The sequence below is a fragment of the Salvia hispanica genome, chromosome 3, assembly GCF_029641045.1.
Source record: "Salvia hispanica isolate PSC_SH4W2 chromosome 3, Shi_PSC_v1, whole genome shotgun sequence".
NCBI classification, from domain to species: Eukaryota; Viridiplantae; Streptophyta; class Magnoliopsida; order Lamiales; family Lamiaceae; genus Salvia; species Salvia hispanica.
In genome coordinates, this window is record NC_142694.1 from 44947008 (window position 1) to 44968519 (window position 21512).

Consider the following 21512-nt stretch of genomic DNA (forward strand, 5'->3'; position numbering starts at 1 on the left):
AAAAGGGACAGGTCAAATGGTGGCATTTAATGATGCTGTAAACAAGTCTACAAACTCAAGCAAGTGAACAATATTAGTATAGTTATTTAAAAAGTCAACCACCATGAATAATGCTAAATTTAAAATATTAATGTGATAAACATTTGTGAAATTGATTTATTATGTAGAAGTATTAGTTTTTGGGTTAAGAGGGTAGTAGGTATGGATTTGGTGTTGTGCATTCATCTAACAAGATTAGTTTTTTCTTTTAATTTTCATGAGCTGATTGTACTCTGATTTAAGTCAAATAATTTTTAAGGGTATCTATGTCATGCATGGTTATGCAGTGATGAGACAGAACAACGATTAATATTGTGGATTAGAGCTTTTTTATTTGGTCAACTGAAAACAGATTGGAGTTTAGCCCTCAGGTAAAAGTCAGCCAATACTTAAAAGTATAGTCTGAAAACCTCTAGAGAAATTTTAGAGCTGATCTAAGAGGCAAGATAGGAAATAGTATAGATTAGAGAATTAATGAGGTTTATTGTTGTGAAGTAAGAAATCATATGTATATATAGCCTGGTACAATCTCCGTCGCTTGATTGGAGAACGGAAAAAAGATTCTGCAAAGAACGCGATGGAAGACTTAATAGGATAAATGAATAACACCGAATCCATAATGGAAGAACCATATGATAAGTCATGGATGTGATGATTGATGCCACAAAACGAGTGTGAAAATTCATTTGATAAGTCGATTATAAATCTAGATGAATTGAAACTTCACGAGAGAACTCAAGAGATATAGTATATCACAATAAAATATTATTGATAGAGGTTCAACTTCGTCATCATACTGAAGTCATTTAGGAAATAGTAGTACAGTTAAGGAAATAAAATAGAAAAAAAAAGAATAAACTAAAATGAAATTCTAATTGGTGAAAAAATAATACTATCAAGTCCATTTAGAGAATCTAAGAAACCTTAAATTTATAAATAGAAAGCAAATCAAAACTAATTAATGTCGAGCCATGTCAGCACCATAGCCATTAGAGCATCCGCAATGGTGCTTAGGCCAGCAATAGGCCAGCCATTCTCTCCCCTGCCACGTCAGTAACACTAAAAAATTCATCTGCCACATCAGATTTAGGCCAGCCGCAATAAAAATAATTCGAAATATACTACATTTACGGAATTAAAATTACGATTAAAATACGGAATTAAATTTACGAGACATATACGGGAACATTCATTAATTTTATTTAAATAAAAAAAAGTACATTAACTAAAAATCATAAAAATAACATAATAAAAAAAAATCCGGGCTTCCACACACGAGCCACCTTGAATCTGTTATAGTTTGCCGCTAGCCGAACGGGGGTCTCGCTGTATGACATGTTTCTGTTTTAGGTCTTAATTTTGTATTGGGCTAGTTGTTGTTGTCCATCGCTAGATGTTGCTCTTGTACAGAAATTTAGAAATAGAGAAAATCGCGTTTATATAGTTTTTCAAAAATTAAAAAAAAATAATTAAATTTTTTTTAAAAAAAAGAATTAAAAAAAATTTAAAAAAAAAGAATTAAAAAAAAAAAAAAAATTCGGCGCTGGCCGATCGGGTCGCCACAATGGCGGCCAGCGCCGAGCGATCGGCCAGCCCACGCCGATCGGCTCGCCGATTTCGCGCTGGCCGCCTCCAATGGTTCAGCTAGCCGATCGGCCAGCGCCGCGAATCGGCTAGCCGGTTGCTAGCCGACCATTGCGGATGCTCTTATAGTGATTAATCTTAGTATCATTACACACTACAACAATTAGAATTAACGAAATCTCAACGCCAATCTTTATGGACAGTAACATTACAACATGATATTGCACTCTCAAATTGACTAATCTTAGTAAAGAACGATGGTATAGATAACAACATAAAGCATAAACCACCTGAGTTTTTGTGAAATGAAGCTGTGTTTTATAAATAACAGCTGAAGACTATATAACAGCAGTACTTTTATTACGTCGTGAAATAAAGACACAACATGCGTCTCCGGCACTCCCTTTAATGTATCAAAAATTGTTCCGAGCTTTTAAACATGGGACGATAAAGGCGTATCGACATTTGAAAAACCTGTACTTACTGAATTTGCTACATACCGGAATGATCCCAGCAATCATCAGTATAGAGTAGAGCTGAAACTGCTACCAACACCAGAGGGCTGCTTCTCCTGACCTGTCAATAGATTGCATCCTTGTTCGCAGTGGCTAACAAACCAAGGTGTAGAACTATCCTCGGCGAATCCAACTCAATTAATGTATCCAGGTTCTCACACAAAAATCTAGCCTAGTAAATCTTTAAATAAGTTGGGGTTCTGCCCAGATGGTGTCACGCCCACTTGTCTTACAAGCGCGTCCTTTTCCAAAGCTTCCTTCAAATTTGGCCCCTTGTTCAATTGGGGTGATGAAGGTTCGACTTTACTTCCCCCAAAACCATTCGATTCTGGGTTCGGATCAATATGACTCTGGGCAGATAGAGACATGTCCGCAAAAAGAGATGTGAAGTCGGAATCTTTAGAAGCACCATCAACTCCACCAGTACTTGCTGGGGTTGTTTCTTGTGTGAAATCAAAAAGGCCTTCAAATTGTTTGAAAGGATCTACTGATGGTACGCTGCTAGCAATAGATGGTTCACCTAAGTCCAGCAAGTCTGGAGGTGGCTGGGATGATTTTACAATAGAGTCGGGAGCTGAAGCCTTCGATGAGCGAGACCTATCTGAAGTGTGGTTCTGAGTTTTTGAATTCTTCTGGCTAGGAGGCTGTCTGCCCTCAGATTTTGATGAGCCCCCGAAAAGTGATGCAGCGAGTCTTTGCTTTTCTGGAGGGATTTCAGTTTGCTGCTTTCTTGAATCATAAGACGTATCACGCGTTTTAGGTTTTGAACTGCTTGCTGAGTCTGGTCTGGGTGCCTCATTTTGAACCTTCACCAGGTCGTTGCTTGAACTAGATGGTGCTGGAGAGGAGTAAGTAGGCCGTCCCCACTTCTTCTGAACCCCGTCAAGCCGCAGTTTCAGTTCCGATGACCCAGCATCAGAAGCAGACGGAGCAGAAGTAGGATGCAGGATATCAACTACATATGATGGCTCAACAGGAACAAGCTCAGTGGAGGATGCTAATACTGGAGGAATATTATGAGGCGAAGATGGTTTAGGCAACTCGTAGGCCTCAAACCTAAGAGCATGTGTGGATGGTTCGTGTTCTTCGTGACCCCTGAAATCGCTTACACTTGATATTCCAAGGCGCTCACTCTCCGGAATATATGGCTGAGCACCATTTTCTATTGCTTGTTGGACATAACCATCCAGAAATGAAAGGTTTTTGTCAATCTGCGGAAAATTTGAAGGCATTATTAGCATTGGCGGACACTTAATATAACCAAAAACAACAACAGAGGCTGCAGACAAGCTATTATATGTAAATTGATATCAGATGGATCATATGATGTGGATAGTCCCAAACAAACATACTGCAGGAAGATTATCATCAGCATATATCGAAATACTTGCTATCAAGTTTAAAATCATACAGCATCCAACTATCGAGCAATATTATGCCATATTTCTTATAGATTTCGACAAGGTAGTTGAAAACAACCAAGTTTTTAAACATTGTCCATAGGATTGTGTGTGGGGGGGTGGGTGGGGGTTCTCTCCAAAAGTTTATATTCATTATATGCCAAGCCAACAATGAGTTTTGTATCGTAAGTAAAGAGAGCTCCCTGGCCCACTCCGCAGTGCAGGCAAAAAAGTGCTAGTTGGCCGAAAGGTATTCAGCCAGCAGTAAGGATGCACAAACTAATAGTACTTGAATGTGAAAGAAAACGTAACCTCAATGTCATCACATGTTGAATCCATAGGCATTATTTTCTTGACAGCTTGAGCATCTAAAGTGAAGATGGATTGAAGCTCATATGCACGCTGTTGAAGGTCTGTTGAGTGAGATGCCAACATTTCTTCAATCAGTGATTGGCACTGCAGAAAGTAAGAATTTACAAATATGAAAATCTTTCCATATCGTAGCAATCAAGAGCGGGATAACAGAGAAGAAAAATTCCAGAACTAGTCGGAATCCTCATGCAAACCACTCACAAAAACTTATGTACAGCAAAGATATGATTATGAAATAGCAAGTGCATATAACAAACATCTAAAATTGCATACCACCAACAATAGCACTAGATATGGGTATTATAAATAGCAGTAATGGATATTCTCCAGACATTTATAGACATCAACACCATCATACAAAACCCAGAATGTTTACCTCGGGCAGTAAGTCCACGGGCTTCCCAGATGCTATTTCAAATGAATATATCTTCATTATTCCTGTCACTGCATATGCCTTCAAACAAGCAGGATAGTAGATATTACACATGAGGTCATTTTATCAAGTTAGTGTAATAATAAGAAAATAATGGAGTCGTGATATGGAGCCAATTAAATATGCAGGGTAACTAGGATGGGTCATGTTGGCAGTTCGCTTGTCTAAAAACCTCTTTCATTAAATAAATTATTCATCATAATAGTTGCTTCAAATGCTTGAGATATGACCATCTGGTGAGTGGTGAGTCATTCAAAAGTTCTTACATTCTTTTCTTATTGCTCAATAATCAATTAGTTGTTCCCCTGTAATTCAAAAAAATTATCTACTACACAAGAGGTTATAACTGAAATCTATCAGAAAAGCATAGCCCAAAACTTTTCAACAAACACAATTCAAAAATCACTATGTTATGACATTTTTTAAGCACGGAAAATTCAAAATTTACATTCTGTTGAATTGAACATTAAGGTGGCAGTGGCACACAACAATGTTACAGCACACAACAGATTTTAAATGCAAAGAATTCTATTTAGTTTACAATGTTATGGGATTATCTGTTAAAGTATTGATTTTCAATCTTGAAATGAACTTAAGCTGACACTAAGACAATGAAATTTGTTATTTATTTTTAGAGTTAGCAATGATACCCCCTGAATAAAATTCATGGGGTCACCGTCCACTTTGCAAGAGCACAGAACACACACCAACAGTATATAAGTTCACTGTTTACCAGATATCAGAGTATTGTCATGCTATTTGAAGCACAACTTTTATGGTGATCAGTTTGCATTAGGTTATGGGCAAGGAATTCTTAAATATAACTCTTATTCTCACCAATCATACAAACTGGATTCTTCAGTTTCAGTTGCTTCATATTCTATCCAAAATAAAGCTCTATATTTATTCGTAAACTAATAGTTACTTGCTTTTAACAGGCAACAAAGAGGTTATTCATTGTGTATATTATATGCTGCTGATAGATGGGTTCTATAGACTATAAAGCAACGGGAGGGGGGTGTTAAGAGTTTACAAATTATTATAAATGCACAATGTTTTCAGTTTTCAGAGTTCCGAGAGGCATGAACAGACAATTAGTTGTGATACCTATGTACCATATACAGCACTGGAACAATGCTCGACTTGTAAATGTACTGCACGTGATATAGCACAATTTGACATACTAAATACCTACCTTCACTGTATCATCATCGGGGTGTGCCTCTGCAACATCACACAACTTCCCAATGATGTATGAGGCAGAATATTTACCATCTGCAATCCCATATTCTCCTAAGACCCAACAAATTACCTGCAGCATTACAGAAAGCATGGTGAAAGGTGAGCTTGGATGGCAAGCTTCCACTTCAAACGCGCGCGCGCGGGGGGGGGGGGGGGGTACGATAAAAGGAGTCTTGAGTGTTCAGTAACATACTTGAAGAAAAGCAGAAGGTAGTTTTGGCTCTCCCATAATTCTAAGGTAAGACTCCACCTGCATTCAATGGATAATAGCAGATTCTGATGAGATATGCTAAATGCAGAAACATTACTTAGTCATCAAATTTGACTCCAGGAGATAAAAGTAAGCAGAGAGGCTGTATTTTGCAATGATTTATTGAGAAAATATCAAATTTGAAAAGTTGGCATAAACAACACCCATGAAAACAAAAGTAGACTAGTTAAGTCAAGATAACAAGCTGGCCCTTCTTCTGCAGATATCTAAAACGAGAAACAGATGAACTTCTCATACCCTGATGGCCCCAAAGCCCTAAAAAACATGTCACAAATGCATAACAGTAACTGGCTTAAAAGCATTAGAGCTGATCAAATTAACATCTAAAGAGTCCCAATTATATTTGCCACTATTACCTACTAATAAAAATATATCATTGACACTGTCCCTCTTCTGGAAACCAAAAAAAAATGGGTTATCAAAATCTCACAAATATAGAGTATCATCCTCATCTAGACCAGACATAATATAGGGTAGTAGAGTACTAGAGTTTAATAGGGCTACGAGTACAGCATCTAACCCATTAAGCAGTTCTGTCTAGCACTGAGTTAAGTTTCACTTTCACCTATAAGCATCCTGCTTCAATTCTTTATTACGCCCCCACATTCGGTTCTTTTGGGAAATGTAACCTTCCTCAATTCCAATAAGATTGGACATTAAGTTTCTTGAGATTATAGGAAAGACATTTCTTCACGAGACAGAAGAGGACAGTGGCCTGAAAACTAAAGGAAAGATAAGATGCATGCTTGCCCATTGAGATTTGAGCGTTCTAACTTTCTCAACAAAGTGAATATATTTAGCTATTCAACCTATCCCCCGATTCCCATAATAGTGACACAAGACAACATAAGCTAGTAAAAAATATTTGTACTGATTACTGCTAACAAGCTACTTATGGTTTTTCCTGAGGGACTTTTCAAAAGTTGTCTTTCTCAAAGGATGTCTTCATTCTCTTTGCCAACAAAACGAGGTTTAGAGCAACATGATGCAGAGTGAAACTAAGAGCTAGCTTATCACACACGGAAGATTTCATCAACCAAGTACCAACTAATCATTTCAGAAGATAGTTAACTGATAATTAGCTGAAGTGAGACCAAGAATTATAAATATCCAAATTTAGATGCCAAAAAAACATACAGCAGATGATCTAAGCTGACTATCTGCAGTATCATCATCCTCTCCAAATCCCTCTGCAATCAATTTCATCAAATTATGTGCAACTTTAGCATTCACCAGATCCGCTGCATGCTCAAATACTTTATTCATGGTCTGGAAAATGAGAAAAACAGAAAATAAAAAAACTCATCAAATATAAAGGTAACATTTAAGACAACTGATTCAAAATAACAAATCCATGAGAACCTGTATGAACCATTGGTTGTTTGGAGCAAATTGTTCGGCAAGTTCAACACATCTTGAAGCTATTTCAGTTTTGTAATGACTATCATTAATGCTTATCATATACTCAATCATACGGTCCACAATTACTTCTACATTCGATGAGTTGGTCATTTTGTAGAGCAGGTCAAATGTCTTTCGCTTTAAGGTGTCATCTGGGTCCTGCACAACACAGAGACATTTTCTGAAGCGGAAAAAGAAAGAGTAGCTTAATTATAAGAAGCCATGATCAGATTAAGCCAAACTCCATAAGTAAACATGCAATAGTAACTTTTTACCTAAAATAATATAAAATCACAAATAAAGAATAACTGAACTAGCCAAACCAAAAACTAGCACTCTAAGTAACAAATCTGTCCTGAAATATTCGAAGGTAAATATATTTCAGTTCTTTATCCTTTGTCAAGTACCTTGGACTTCAATTCAGTGATATCATTGCTCTTGAGTCCTTGACTGAGTTGACTCTTACTTGACACTAACACCCCAACATAATTATCCAGTCCATCTAAACTCCATATGCTTGACGGATTCAGATTTCAAGTTTTAATGCCTATAATCTAAAATGCAACTTAATTATCGTATAAGCAAGAAAATTCTAACTTTATAGCCTTTATGTATATGTGACGTCCTGGTATGCTTATGACAGCAATTTTGAGTCATACCAGACTGCTAGAGGCATGTGAGTCTTACTTCACACAAAATAGTACTACATTTTTTGTAATTGAAATTAAATCAGAAACCATTCATTCGCATAGAATCATATCTTACCTCTAAGCAATCAATTACAGCCAGTTGATGTTGCTCAGCTATTTCTGGGTTTATCTTTATTAGTCGAGTAAGAGCATCAATACCGAGATACTTCAGGTTGTGGCTGTCGCTCTGTCCATCAGACATTAATCTAGCTATTATAAAACAAATTACTGTAAAATTTATTTGCGGAATATCTTCAAGTTTTAGAAGACATACTTTTAGAAATTTTGCAATGGCATCAGCAGCAGCTTCAAGCAACTTTGGGTTGGGGTGTAATGATGAAACACAACAAATGCTCTCATAAAGAATGGCATTCCCAATATTGCTTGTTGAATCGCATTTTCTCATTATGTCACCAACAATTGTGTACATTTGTTCACTGGCCTTCTTGTCACCAGTACCCAGTAGGGACAGAATTTTCAATAATTTGATCTGTGAAACCACAGAATATATTAATTATTAAAAAAAAAGATGAATAATGAGAGCATAAATAGAAACCAGAATTTAGGCATTCCTCTTTGTAATCCCTACATTTATGAAGAAAATAACATTCTCTACAGCTTTGTGTTGCTTTGTCCTTCACTGGAGAGAATATTTACAGTACAGCAAGCACATATATGAATCATAGTAGGGACCATAGGGTTTACTCAAGATAAGATGCATATGTCTTATACGGGAGAAGTAAAATGAAAAGACGTGACATCATGAGCATACATGGGGTGGGGATGCTCAAAACAATATAGTAGTAATATACAAATCCCACCTCAAATCATAACCAGAAGGGAAAAATCATTACTCTTCTAGTCTTCTTCTAAGTCAGGTCTTCCACTCAGAACATGATCAAACAGAAAAACTTGCTAGATGCGAGAGAATGCATAAGGTGTGAAGGAAAAAACAGTGTCACCTGAATGAATGGAGCAGGCATCTGATGATAGTCATAACTCTTTGGTAGTCTGCGCTCAGCTACTTGCTTAAGAATGTTTACGAAACTAACCGCCAGGTCCTTATATTTATCAACATCAGCATTAATAAGATCAAATAGCGGGCAAAGAGCAGCACCCATGACCCCAGGATCATTATCACAAAGTTTCTGCAATAAAATTATTTGGTGAGAAAAGAAATAATTATTCATGCACTCAATCATTGATATACAACACAATAAATAAAATCCATATTCTCAATTGTCCTCACACTTAGGGATCTCTTATCACTTTTAAGAACTAATGAGCTGCATTCAGTCCGAACTTTTGTCTGATGACTCTGATTATAGAAGTTATATTATCGTCCTAAATGCTAGTGGTACAAATCATGCATGTTTTTAGATTTATCACAAAGCCATTCGATAACCACACAGACGCATATGTTACAAAACGCAAACTTGCAATAGTTTTTTTACAAGCTAGCAATAGTTTACAGTTAGCTTCGATTTTAAAGTAAACGGAGTTGCATATACCAACATTTTTTTTAATATGAAGTGACGAATTTATTAACATATACTGTTAGATCCCTAACATATATACACTTGTAGTTGTAGATACATTGACAATAGAGAATAAGCACCTTGCGGAAATTGGAAACAAGATGGGAAACCGACCCAGGAGCCTTTTGAGAAAACCGGTGAAGAGCCATGACAGCCTTCTTCCTCACCGCCTCCTTCTGGTGCCCTAACAGGTCCACAACCTGCGGCAGAACCGCCGGAATCGTCTCCTCATTGATCAACCTACACACCGCATTCAATGCCGCGCAAACGACCAAAAAATTATCACTCTTCAAGTCCTTCTGTATCGTGTTCACGATCAAAATGATCAAATCATGATCCTCATTCAGAAACAGCGTCACCGCCAGGTATCCAGTTCTCTTGAGCAGCAAATTCTCGTCGTGCGTCATCTTCACAGCGTGGATGTACCCGAAGGAGGCGTCGTGGCCGAGCATCTCGACATAGAGGAGGCGGATTATGTACTCCTTGAGCTTGTATTTAGGGGTGTTGGGGTCGTTCAACCTAACTTTGAGAGTCTCCACTTCGCGCAATACAATGCGGTCTTCCTCGGCCTTGGATCGAGACTCGCCGATTGATTTGATGAGGTCGAGGAACTCCTTGGACTGGCCGAATCCGCCTTGGGAGCCCATCGCGAGCTCCCGGCCGATTGTCTTTAGCTGCTCCAGCTTTGAAAACGCTTAGGATTGAAGAGAATTGGATCGATTTGATGAAGTTTGGGGGCGGGGTTGCAAATTGGGAGCAGATTTGGGTTTAGGGTTCGAGAAATTGGGGGAAATCGGCAGAGACGAGGTGAAGATCCAGAGAGAGAAACAGGGGAGAGGCAATAGATTAGTGTGTAAATTGGAGATTTGTGTGTATTTTTCGTCTTTGTGTAATACGTGGAAGAAGGTGTGCAGAGACGGAGAGAGAAGAAGGCGTGGATTTAAAGTGAGGATCGTCTATGTACAATCATTGCTACCTAGTGTACAAATCTTGTTTCTGAAATGATTTCCACGCTTGAAATACGAAGGTTGTCACACTATGTTCCGTAGATAAAATATGAATTTCATATGAACAGATAAAATATGCGTAGGATCAGACCGCTTAAGATTCACTAATTATTGGAACTTTTGTATTGATTGGGACTTCTGTATTGATTGGGTCTGAGATGGCTAATCTCAGAGGTACAAGCCAATACAACAGTGGTATTACAATTACACACTAAGTACAACACAAGATAATACAATCTGAAACCCTAGCTCTAGGTAAGTCTTCAACCAGACTCAACACTTAGCTCCATCTGATTTGTCACCTGCACACTTAGTAGAAAGATTATTCACACAAGAAAGATGATCCCGACGGATCAAAGAACAAAAGAGACTAAATCAGAGAATCGGGCCACGAGTGGCTCAGGTCACAACAGTGACTGCACTAGGCCTCAGACCTCCTCAATCCTCACAGCAAGTCACAAAGGAGAGCACCGTTGAACGAACTCACACCAGAGATCAGTGGAACCCTAGATCCCACCGGTCAACGCACACCACGGCCGTCTCACGCGCGGATTTGCACACACAGCTTCAGAACACAGCCAAGAACACAAGAACCCTCACCAAACACTCCATGCACTTTGGGATTGGTCACAGACAAAAGACCAACCCCTAGATTAGAGAAGGAAACCGAATAAGTTGTCTATCACTCAATCTACACTGGTAGAACTCTTAGGAACCGAGAATCATCGGTGGAACAGAAGGCTCGAAGGAGAACTCCGGCTGGACTCGCCGGAATCTTAGAGAGAAGGAAGAGAGAATGCGGCGGTTTCTGAAAGCAAGAGAGAGAGAGAATAGTATCGATGGGAGAAGCCAAGAGACATTCTCTCACTTAACAAACACACCTCGCATCTAACGGCTGTGGTGCTGGATCCGCGTGGAGTTGCCAGGTGGTGCACATCCAGCAGCCCTCACAAGGAAACGGGCCAGACTTAATTTGGGCCATCAATTAACCGTATGGGCTCAGCACTGAAGCAGCCCAATCAATTAATAAAGGAAGCCCAAAGCAAGGAGTCCAATAACTCAACGATATGAATAATCATATTCATATTTATATCCATATCACCATATGAATATTTATCTAAATTATACTATTCATATAAAATATTTTATCATAATTTTGTATTGGTACAAAATGTTTTAAGTTTAAATAAAATAGCGTAAATTTTATTTTTAGTTCAAAATATATGATAAAGTAAGAGATATAAAAAGTACTCCAGGTAAAGTAAGAGAGAGATGTGGAGAAAAAATAATAAAGTAAGAGAGATGAAAGAAAAAAGTGAATAAAGTTAAAACGAAAACTGTCCAATTTTATAAATGAGACTATTTTTTCTGGACATCTAAAAATTATAAAATGAGACTATTTTTCGTGGACGGCGGAAGTAAATTTTTTATTTTTGAATTCTGGACAAACGAAAACTGTCTGGAAAAAAGTCTTTTTTTACGGCTCCATCCAAATTTGACGGTCAATGGCAATCAAGGTCTATTTTGATTGAATTAGCAAATTTTTATTAGTATATGTAATTTTTTGAAGAGTAAAGGCCAAAATTGGTCCTGAACATATGGTCATTTTACGTTTTTTTGTCCTAAACATTATCTTTTGGATTTTTTGGTCCTGAACATATGAAAATTTGATCATTTTGGTCCTAGACTAACTGTTCCGTTAAAAACTAACGGTCAACGAGATTTAATCTCAATTTTGACCAAATTAAACTTTTAATTCTGATTTTTTACTCCCTAATTAATTCTCTAATTACTTTTATAAATATTCTTTTAAAATTAAAATTAAATAATATGCCCTAACCCTTTGATTTTGAGGGGAAGGGGGCGTTAGACTTTGATTTTGCAGCGAAGAACAAAGATTTCCTCTCAGATTTCGGCAAGCCTACATCCGTCCTCGACTCTACAAGAATTCCGAGTAGGCCTACTTCCTCTTCAACCCTGTCTTTCTCTCTCGGCGACACGGCCGGCGTGGCGGCTGTTTCCGACACTAACTGGCACCAAGACTCCACCACTGTCACCGGCTCCAATGTCGGACCTCCTCACTCTGAACTCCCCCCCCCCCTTCCGCCGCTGAATCTGGAGATCGGAACAGCAGCAGCCACCGCCAACCCGAAGAAATTCTCCATGGAGGACTGGGAGAGCGTGTTGTCCTACTCTGCCGCCATCTCGCCCCAGCCAGGAGCAGGCCTTCCTCCGTTGGGTGATGGGTGATGTGGAGGATCCTCATCTCAGCAAGTCCATCCAAATCGGAGGAGGAGGCGCGGCAAAGTTCGATTTTAGCAGCAGTGGCTTCAGAGTTGTAGATCAGGGGTTCGGCGGGGACCAATTTGCCTCCCAACCCTAATTTCAAACTTTCTCCAAATTTGATGAATCCAGGAGTGATTGAGAGAATTTCTCAGGAGTGATTGAGAATTTTATTTTAATTTTTTATATTATTTATTTAATTCTAAATTTAAATGGGTATATTTTGTTAAAATAACTAGGAGATTAATTAGTAACTTAAAAATTAGAATTAAGAGTTTAATTTGGTCAAAATCGGGATTAAACCCGTTGACCGTTAGTTTTTAACGGAACTATTGACGGAGGACCAAAATGATCAAATTGTTATATGTGCAGGACCAAAAAATCCAAAAGATAAAGTGTAGGACTAAAAAGGTAAATTTGCAATATGTTCAAGACCAATATTGGCCTCTTTTTTGAAGTAATAATTTTACTTTTTTTAAAATAATAATTAAAAATATAACTATGGTTCTCTCAATTAAAGAAGAAAGTAGGGAGGATTTGGAATTGAAGGATGGGAAATTGAGAATCAGCAACTAGCTGGTTGTCGTCATTGGCGGTTACGACTTCCAAATTTGTGGAGCGGTGAAGCGATGATGGAGGCAGAGGTGAATAGATCTCGATCCTCGCCGTTGTTGATAGAAAATCGAGAATCAACAACTGACTACCATCGCCAGTGGTTTTTGTGGAGCGGCGAGGCGATGACGAAGGTGAAGGTGAACAACTGGTTGTCATCGGCCACATGTTGTTAGGGCTTCCAATTTGTCGAGCGGCGAGGCAATGATGGAGAGCAAATTGTGATCCTTGCCGATGTTTAAGTTCTTATAGGATGTAAATGATATTTATATGAGGATGTAGGAAGTAGAGAGGAAAAGGAGGAGTCAAAAGAACATAGACAATGATAATTTTTTGAGTGAACTACAAAAATGGTCCCTGGACTATGGGTTTATCTCGTCCATAGTCCCTGGACTTTAAAAATATCGTCAGTAGTCCCTGGACTAAGGGTTTATCTCGAAATTGGTCCTTTTGGCTTTTTTTGGTACGAAAATACCCTTTGATATTATTTTGGGGGGGTTTGGGCAATTTGGTCTTTTTACACTTTTAACATTTTAAATATGATATTATTTTAGTTATGTACTAACTTTGATATTATTTCAAAATTATCATTCTTCTTCCATATTGTTATCCTTCACTGAATTTATTTCTTTATTATTAGATTTAATTTTATAAAATTTAATATTTAGATTTTTAAATATCAATAAATTTTTTTAATGAAAACTATTAATTCATGGACACTATAAATATTGATTAAAACTATTAATTTTTGTTATTTAATATAATATTCAATTGAATTGAAGAAGTACAGAAAAATAATATTAATCATGATGAAAAAATAAGAGTTATTCTATTTAGCCTCCGTTCGGTTGTTATAATTGCTTGTGATTAAATATTATGAAGTTGACTAAAAATTTGATCCTACTTAAAATTCTATATAGGAGTATTTTTGTTGAAATTTTCTAGTAAATTTTGATTGTTTTCAATAATAAACAAAAATTATATTAGTTTTACATTAGATGCATATTTATTTCAGAATAAATTGTGTTATATAATCTATTTATGATCAAAGCTAGTATTAAATATTGATTAAAACTAAGGCGTTGTCATACCTTATTGATTACATAGTACTATACACTATCAAATATTGATTATAACTATTAATTTTTGCTATTTAATAATTTTTATAATTAAAAAAATTTATTGATATTTAAAAATTAAAATTTAAAATTTTGTAAAATTAAATCTAATATTGAAATTAAAAAAAATCAAATTCAGTGAAGGATAACAAAATGGAAGAAGAATGATAATTTTAAAATAATGTCAAAGTTAGTACATAACTAAAATAATATCAGATTTAAAATGTTAAAAGTGTAAAAAGACCAAATTGCCTAAACCCCCCAAAATAATATCAAAGGGTATTTTCGTACCAAAAAAAGCCAAAAGGACCAATTTCGAGATAAACCCTTAGTCCAGGGACTACTGGCGATATTTTTAAAGTCCAGGGACTATGGGCGAGATAAACACATAGTCCAGGGACCATTTTTGTAGTTCACTCTAATTTTTTTTTCCATTGATTAGAAGGGAAGCGTCTTACCAATTGAGTTGCACTTCATTGTCAACAGAGACGATGATGTTCCATTTATCATGGTGATGCCATTGGATTCTTCTCCGACGAGAAATCCCTATAACTCATTTTCTCAATACGTTCATTTCCGTTATTTTAATAATTTGTATGAAACATATTTATATGCATTTTATTTTAAGGTACAATTTTTGACAAAATGATCCATACAAAATATTAATAATGAAAAATATAAAATTTTGTCAATCCATATCTAGTTTTTTTTTTTTCCTTTTTTCAATATTTGATTCCTTTTATAAAACACATTTTTAAAAATTTTTATGACTTAAAACTTAAAATGATTACAAAAACTTACTTAAACATAAATATAAATATTCTTGGACAGTTGGGCTACTATTATCAAGAATGAGAATTAATCGTACGACAATAAATAAATACCATTTTATATGAAATATAATAGAAAAATCATAAAAAAAGAATTTAGCATTTGAAGGCCTTTTGATTAATTAAACTCTGCGTTAGCGAAATTCCCCACAGTAGAGGATCACTAGAACGACCGCCCTAACAAATTCATCGAATCATTTCTCCATGCCTTGAGAAAGATTTCCTCTCCATTTTCCCAACGATTTCGTTTTCGTTTTCGCCCTCATCGATGTCGAAAGAACCTTCTAGTAACGCCAACAATGCGACGTCGCAGCCCTCTCCATCGTCGGCGGGGGATTCCTTCATCGGAAGCTTCATCAGCGTCATGTCCAAATCCGAGATTCGCTACGAGGGGATTCTATACTTCCTAAATCCTCAGGATTCCACATTCGGCCTCAAAGATGGTGATTTCCGTTTTGCCAATAGGATATTTTACCTTTCCAGTTCCCCTTATTTGTGATTTTTTGGCCGCCGTTGCTTTTTGCGCTTCGATTTCTAGGGATTGCATTTTTTTTATCACGTGTGTGCTCATATTGATCAATGTTCTTCATTTTTGGAAACATCAAACGTTCCTATAGCGGACCGCGTTGTTTTGGAGTAGAAGCTTAGGTCTTAGTGATTTTTCATACTACTAAGTTTGGTGCTGATTTGATTAGAACGGAAAGGTTTTAGGAACTGCTGCATAGACTCAGCCGTTTGTCTTAATATGTTTATTATGTCAAAAAGTAAACACATGTTTTTGCAGTTTTCCATTGTTCTGGTGAAGGTCGTGACTTCTTAGTTGTTGATTGTTTGTTGCCAATTGCATTGGTTGCTTACAGTGTCGCTTTATTCTTCGCAAACTTCTTCGTATCTGATAAGAATGGCTTTAGGGAGAACGTGTCATTATTGTATATCTGAGTTTGCACGCCCCCTCAGTGGGATGTGCTCTGGGATTGAAAGATCCGTCCCATTACATGTGACACATCTCTTTTGGGCACAAGCTTTTAGGTAGTGATGTTTAGTGGTTAAATGAAGAGAGAATAAAGTAGGAGTGAGAAAAATGTAAAGAGAAAAGTAGGAGAGAGGATAAAGCAAGAGAAAAATAGAGTATTGCTTTTTTGCCATAAAAGGAAATGTGTCACTTATAATGGGACGGCCCAAAAAGGAATACTCCTCACTTATGATGGGACGGAGGGATGCTTCTTATTGGTTGGGCAAAGCTCTGTTACCAAAAAATAGTGAATCTATATTTTACTGTTTTAGTTGTTTATCTCAAATCAGAAGTATAACTTTGTTACTTTTAACTTTATCAGCTGTAGATTACCAAATTCTAAATTCATCTTGTGCTGCCATCTGCTATTAAATTTGGAATGACTTTGTATCTTTTTGCTATTCAAATAAACAAGTTGTTGATTGATTTCAGTGAGAACATTTGGCACGGAGGGGAGAAGGAATGACGGGAAAGAAGTTCCACCAAGCGACAAAGTCTTTGAATACATTCTGTTTCGTGGGAGTGACATTAAAGTAAGTATGGATTGCTGTCTTGGAGTGCCTAATCTTGGAATGCCTGATTGTGATTTTTTAATTGTTAAACTCCTTCTATTAGTCTCAAGCACGATTTTTTGTGGGTTGTGGGTTCATGAGCTGATAATACGTTGTACAAGGTCGTTCGTTCAATAAAGCCATCATGGGTTCCATACTTTTTGTGTCGAGATTAGTGGTTTGGCCTGACGCATATCATTGTAATTATAACTCTGAGCTGTCCTCCTTTCCTTTTTGCTCACATGCTTTGGTTTCACTCTATTGTGTTGTGTTATGTCACATTGGGTAATTGATGTTGCATGTTTCCGCGCATATCAGAATACTTGGACAAGTGCTCAATATAATAACTTAAGAAATGATTTTGTAGATTTTCTGCATAGCTATTATTGTTATTGTGTGAGAATCTGTTTGATAATTTCTCTTAGGTGCTTGTATGCTAACTTTGAGAACAATCCAGCACCATAATTACCTTTTTAAGATAGTTCTTATGATTGAGGATTTAGAATTTAGATAACTATAAATGATTTGAGTACGATGAATGTGGTAAATCGTACTACTTTTCTATCATATGATTCTGTTGGCTCATTGTATATTCTTGTCAAAGATCAGCTTTTACCATACTAGTAGCATTGTGGGCCTTGTGGCTGATCTCAATTTACGGGGCTTGATTTGAGTATCTATCATTTATATCCATTATTTTAAGTCTGCACGGGCTGAAGTAATAAATTGTTTTCTGTTGCAGGATGTAAAAGTAATAACTAACCCACTAGTCCAAAAGCAGGAGAAAGTTCACAACGATCCTGCAATTATAGAGGTAGTTAGTGTTATGCTTGTTTACTGTTGCTACATTTTGTTAACTATGATGATTTAGTTGGATATTTTGTTGATCTAATCATCTGTACTGCAGTCAAACTATCATATTCCACCATATAGTTCATCACATTCGGTCTCACCTGTCCCTGGATATTCGACGGAATCCAAGTTCTACAGCGAATCATCTGGATTGAATGCGAGATCCCACTTAAACATGTTGCCTTCCAATCCTTCTGGAAGTCAGATGGGATGGGGCTCTTCTCAGTCAACCCATAGCGGTTCATCTTCTTATGACATACCAACAGGTCCAACACAATGGCAGGGATATCATGCCGCACCAGGGGGCACTAGTATTGCTCAACAACATCCCTTGTCATCAGCTCCCATGACGCATCTCTTACAGAACCCAGCATCTACAGCCATGGCAATGACAAATATGCCAGATTTTGTTCCTTCCGGGTATCAACTTGCAGCTTCCAGTTCTAGTTGCTTAAATTCGTCACCGAATTCTACTTCTGAGCAACTGCTTCCATCCATGCTGCACAGTAATTCACTTTCTTCAGAGCAATCTCAGCCCTTATATAATTCCACAACAATAAACTCAAGGGGGTTGACCCAACCTTTGCCATTAGCCTATCAGAACACAGGCAGCATTGAAGCTCAAGCTGCTAACAAAGTTGTTCCTAATCATGCATCATCCCTCCCTGCCCAGTTCTTACCATATTCAGCATCTTCTGGTATGGGCCAAATATCAAACTCTTTTCTTGGAGCTCCTAACCCATCTCAGCCCAGACTATCTGAATATTCTATGTCAAACAATTTATATGCTGAACCGAATGATGTAACTGGTACTAGTTCAAATTCCCCAAATTTCTTGTCATCAGCTGCTGGCCCAGCAGTTCATCCACCTCTTTTGCCACTTCCACCAACTGCACAAAAGGTCAGCTATCTGGTTTCTTTTAGTTCTTTTGATATGTTATACTTTTCTGATATATTGGTACATGTACTTTGTAATAAACTTTGAACCTGACTTATTTAGTATTTCGGCATTAGCTTTGTATGTCCGGAATATCAATTTATAATTTTAGAATTCTCATACCATGTATTCAACTTTCATGAAGTACCCTTTTCATATTGTGAAACTAAGAGATCTAAAAAGGGTAGCTCTATACTTTGAAGTTGGACTTGGAAGTGTTCATATAGATGTACATACATCTGACCTGGAAATCCAAATTCAGTTTTCAGTTTTTTTCGTTTTAAATACATAATGGTATGTACAAATCCATATCCCACTAATTTTGCAAATCTAAATGCAAATAGCACTTACCTGTTCTAGTTCTTTTGGGTTTTTAGTATCTATAAGCTGATTAAATTATTGTATGTTTGTGATATCTTTTCCATATGCCTATTGCCTGGGTGAACTTCTGAATCTTCACAAAATTCTATTGAATATTTGCAGTTGCAATCCCCTCTCCAGTTTACCGAAGAATTTGATTTTGAAGCAATGAACGAGAAGTTTAAGAAAGATGAAGTATGGGGTTATCTTGGAAAAGCAAACCAAAGAGAGAATATAGATGGGATGCAAAGTGCAATCAAAAGCCAAGAATTTGGGGATGATAAACTTGACTTGATATCGAAGAGTGATCCCAAGGTATAATTTAAGAATTTTGATAACTGCCGTAATTGATTATATCTGTTTTTATCATAATATTATTCTTCTGCATGCAGCCTGCATACAGCAAGGATGACTTTTTTGATACAATTTCTTGTAATTCTCTTGGATGGGGAACTAGGGATGGGCAGAATCAATTATCTGAGAGAGTTAAACTAAACTCTGAGGTAAGCTTTTTTAGAGGCCTTTCTATATGTGGATATGAACATTTACTGGTAAACACTCACACATCTGTGTTTGTTATTCTACAGACATTTGGCTATTTTGAAAGAAGATCTCAGTTTGGTTATGGTGGGCAGAGAAGTGGACATGGTCAGCATCGTGGCCCATACAACTGGGGAAGAGGATATAACTATGGTTATAGAGGTCATGGCCGTTACACGTAAAGATGACAGAGGTCATTTCATGATTCGAAGCATGAAGTTGCTGATGAAACCTGAATTGGGATCTTCTTTCAGTTCTTCAATAAGCTGATTCTTAAACCGGCAATGAAGGATTTTGGATTAGTTAGCATGCCACTTTACTAGATTTTTTTTGCACCTATAGTTTAGACATGGCAGGGCCATATTATTTTTTGGCTCTTGAACCTGCTGACTTCTCAAATTAATAGTTCTAATTACTGGCTTTTAATGATGTGTACTTGCAACTAAGGCTTTAGGCATAGAGCCAATTAGAAAAAAAAAACAAATGAGAAACAGAAGCACCACCTAGTTAACATGATCGTATTATTCTCTGTTGATGTGCAGTTTTTAAATGACGGTCACATGCTAGCTTCTTTGAATACTTTACATTCATAGAATTGGCTTGTTTCTTGTTGTGTTAAGGAGTGGTGCTTCCATATCCAGAAAACCAAGTGCTCCTCTGCTGAAATTATAGATTGAAATCTAAACTTGTTTGGTGCTATTGTCAACGCAGAATGATTATTCCCATCAGGTCGATGTAGGTTATGATGAGAAAGATTCACTCTTCCATTCATTCATTGAATGTCATCTCTATTCTGTATTTTGACCTTTTGAGCTAGCTGTTTATCTAGAGTACAATTGCGAAGTTGCAAGTACCTCCTACTATTACAAGTGAGTGTGTATATAGTATATACATACCAATTTGGTTTTTGTCTGCTGCACTTTACCTTGATTGAGAAGGATTTTTGCGATTAAGACGCATACCAACTGCCGGTTATGTTAGGTACTACTCTTGTGTAATCTTGTCATTTATCAACTTTTGCATGAACTAAGGAGCCTTGTGTCTCTTCAGCTTTGTTTTTCCTTACGGCTATGATACCAGAGCCAAGGGTTGAGCCGAGCGCCAGCAAGGTAAGTATGGCTGAACCAATATAGACTCCATCTTTAACTAGGTAACACTCTCCATCTAACCATCCTTCTCCGAAGTCTTGACTCTGGTTCATGCTACTTGCTGCACTTAGTAATACCACCGCAACTCCAAAGCCAATCCTGCCACATCATTCATTCATTCATTTAACATTTAATTACTACTTTATTAAATTATTACTCTGTTTTCCCAGAATTCATGCATATGATATGGTTAGCTTTAGAATACTGAATCATGATATCGGATTTTGATTATTTACTTAGGGGAGATGGGGGAAGTCTAACCAGGATAAAACGAGCAAACTGCGCGTGACTGTAAATTTAGCCCCCGGGCTGAATTCTCTGTAAATGAATAAACTTCCGGCGACTTGGGTGATACTAAGACAGATTAAGCCTGTGATTCCAAGCTCGAAAGACGAACTTCTAGGCAAGTAACACAACTTTCCATTGAATACGAGATCATCTTTCTGAAAAAGAAGAGAATGATATTCTCAGAATTAACATAGGAGAAAATAGGCTGCTGGACCATAGGTGGTAGAGTACCTTAGTTTTCTTGAGTTCTGCGGCGAGGCACAAGACGAAGGAGACGAGGGCGATGGAGGAGAAGGTGTATCGGTTTAGAATCTGCATAAACATGGGGTTTGGAATTGGGATAGAGAGGAGAGTAGGAGGTGGAAGATGATGGATATATGATATGGAGAGGAGGCTTGGAGTTTACTCAAGAGTTTGAAAATATGTTGCTTTCTTTTTGTTGGTGGGTGTGTTTGGAAAGTGGCTTTCTTTTATTCTTTGAGTGAGAATA

At 37.1% G+C, this 21512-nt stretch overlaps 3 protein-coding genes across 3 annotated transcripts; 1 reads left to right on the plus strand and 2 right to left on the minus strand.

Annotated features, from left to right (window-relative positions):
* Positions 1-1792: 1792 nt before the first annotated feature.
* Positions 1793-10462, minus strand: LOC125210153 (AP-4 complex subunit epsilon-like). Its single transcript, XM_089068762.1, has 11 exons — positions 9565-10462; positions 8909-9094; positions 8221-8436; positions 8023-8133; positions 7219-7416; positions 6994-7125; positions 5779-5835; positions 5539-5655; positions 4287-4364; positions 3851-3994; positions 1793-3349 (listed from the first exon to the last, which is right to left on the minus strand). Exons 1-11 carry the CDS (start codon positions 10129-10131, stop codon positions 2306-2308), a joined length of 2850 nt encoding a protein of 949 aa, XP_088924888.1. The 5' UTR covers positions 10132-10462; the 3' UTR covers positions 1793-2305.
* A 4999-nt stretch (positions 10463-15461) lies between these two features.
* On the plus strand, positions 15462-20012 carry LOC125214486 (protein decapping 5-like). Its single transcript, XM_048115535.2, has 7 exons — positions 15462-15777; positions 16779-16879; positions 17640-17711; positions 17805-18650; positions 19170-19361; positions 19439-19549; positions 19634-20012. Exons 1-7 carry the CDS (start codon positions 15603-15605, stop codon positions 19766-19768), a joined length of 1632 nt encoding a protein of 543 aa, XP_047971492.1. The 5' UTR covers positions 15462-15602; the 3' UTR covers positions 19769-20012.
* Positions 20013-20326: 314 nt separating this feature from the next.
* Positions 20327-21478, minus strand: LOC125214487 (protein MODIFYING WALL LIGNIN-2-like). Its single transcript, XM_048115536.2, has 3 exons — positions 21254-21478; positions 20996-21177; positions 20327-20833 (listed from the first exon to the last, which is right to left on the minus strand). The coding sequence occupies exons 1-3, from the start codon at positions 21344-21346 to the stop codon at positions 20590-20592; spliced, it is 519 nt and encodes a 172-aa protein (XP_047971493.1). The 5' UTR covers positions 21347-21478; the 3' UTR covers positions 20327-20589.
* Between the last annotated feature and the right edge of the window lie 34 nt (positions 21479-21512).

Bases quoted from the DNA above. Each gene is read 5' to 3' on its own strand.
- LOC125214486 (XM_048115535.2), top strand. From the start codon at position 15,603: ATGTCGAAAGAACCTTCTAGTAACGCCAACAATGCGACGTCGCAGCCC. The intron at 17,712-17,804 runs GTAGTTAGTGTT...TCTGTACTGCAG, and splicing joins ACGATCCTGCAATTATAGAG to TCAAACTATCATATTCCACC. The intron at 18,651-19,169 runs GTCAGCTATCTG...GAATATTTGCAG, and splicing joins TTCCACCAACTGCACAAAAG to TTGCAATCCCCTCTCCAGTT.
- LOC125210153 (XM_089068762.1), bottom strand. From the start codon at position 10,131: ATGGGCTCCCAAGGCGGATTCGGCCAGTCCAAGGAGTTCCTCGACCTC. The intron at 7,126-7,218 runs GTTCTCATGGAT...CTCATTTTCCAG, and splicing joins ACAACCAATGGTTCATACAG to ACCATGAATAAAGTATTTGA. The intron at 3,995-4,286 runs GTAAACATTCTG...TACTTTCTGCAG, and splicing joins CCGTGGACTTACTGCCCGAG to TGCCAATCACTGATTGAAGA.
- LOC125214487 (XM_048115536.2), bottom strand. From the start codon at position 21,346: ATGTTTATGCAGATTCTAAACCGATACACCTTCTCCTCCATCGCCCTC. The intron at 21,178-21,253 runs GTACTCTACCAC...CTTCTTTTTCAG, and splicing joins CAGAACTCAAGAAAACTAAG to AAAGATGATCTCGTATTCAA. The intron at 20,834-20,995 runs GTTAGACTTCCC...ATGATGTGGCAG, and splicing joins AGTTTGCTCGTTTTATCCTG to GATTGGCTTTGGAGTTGCGG.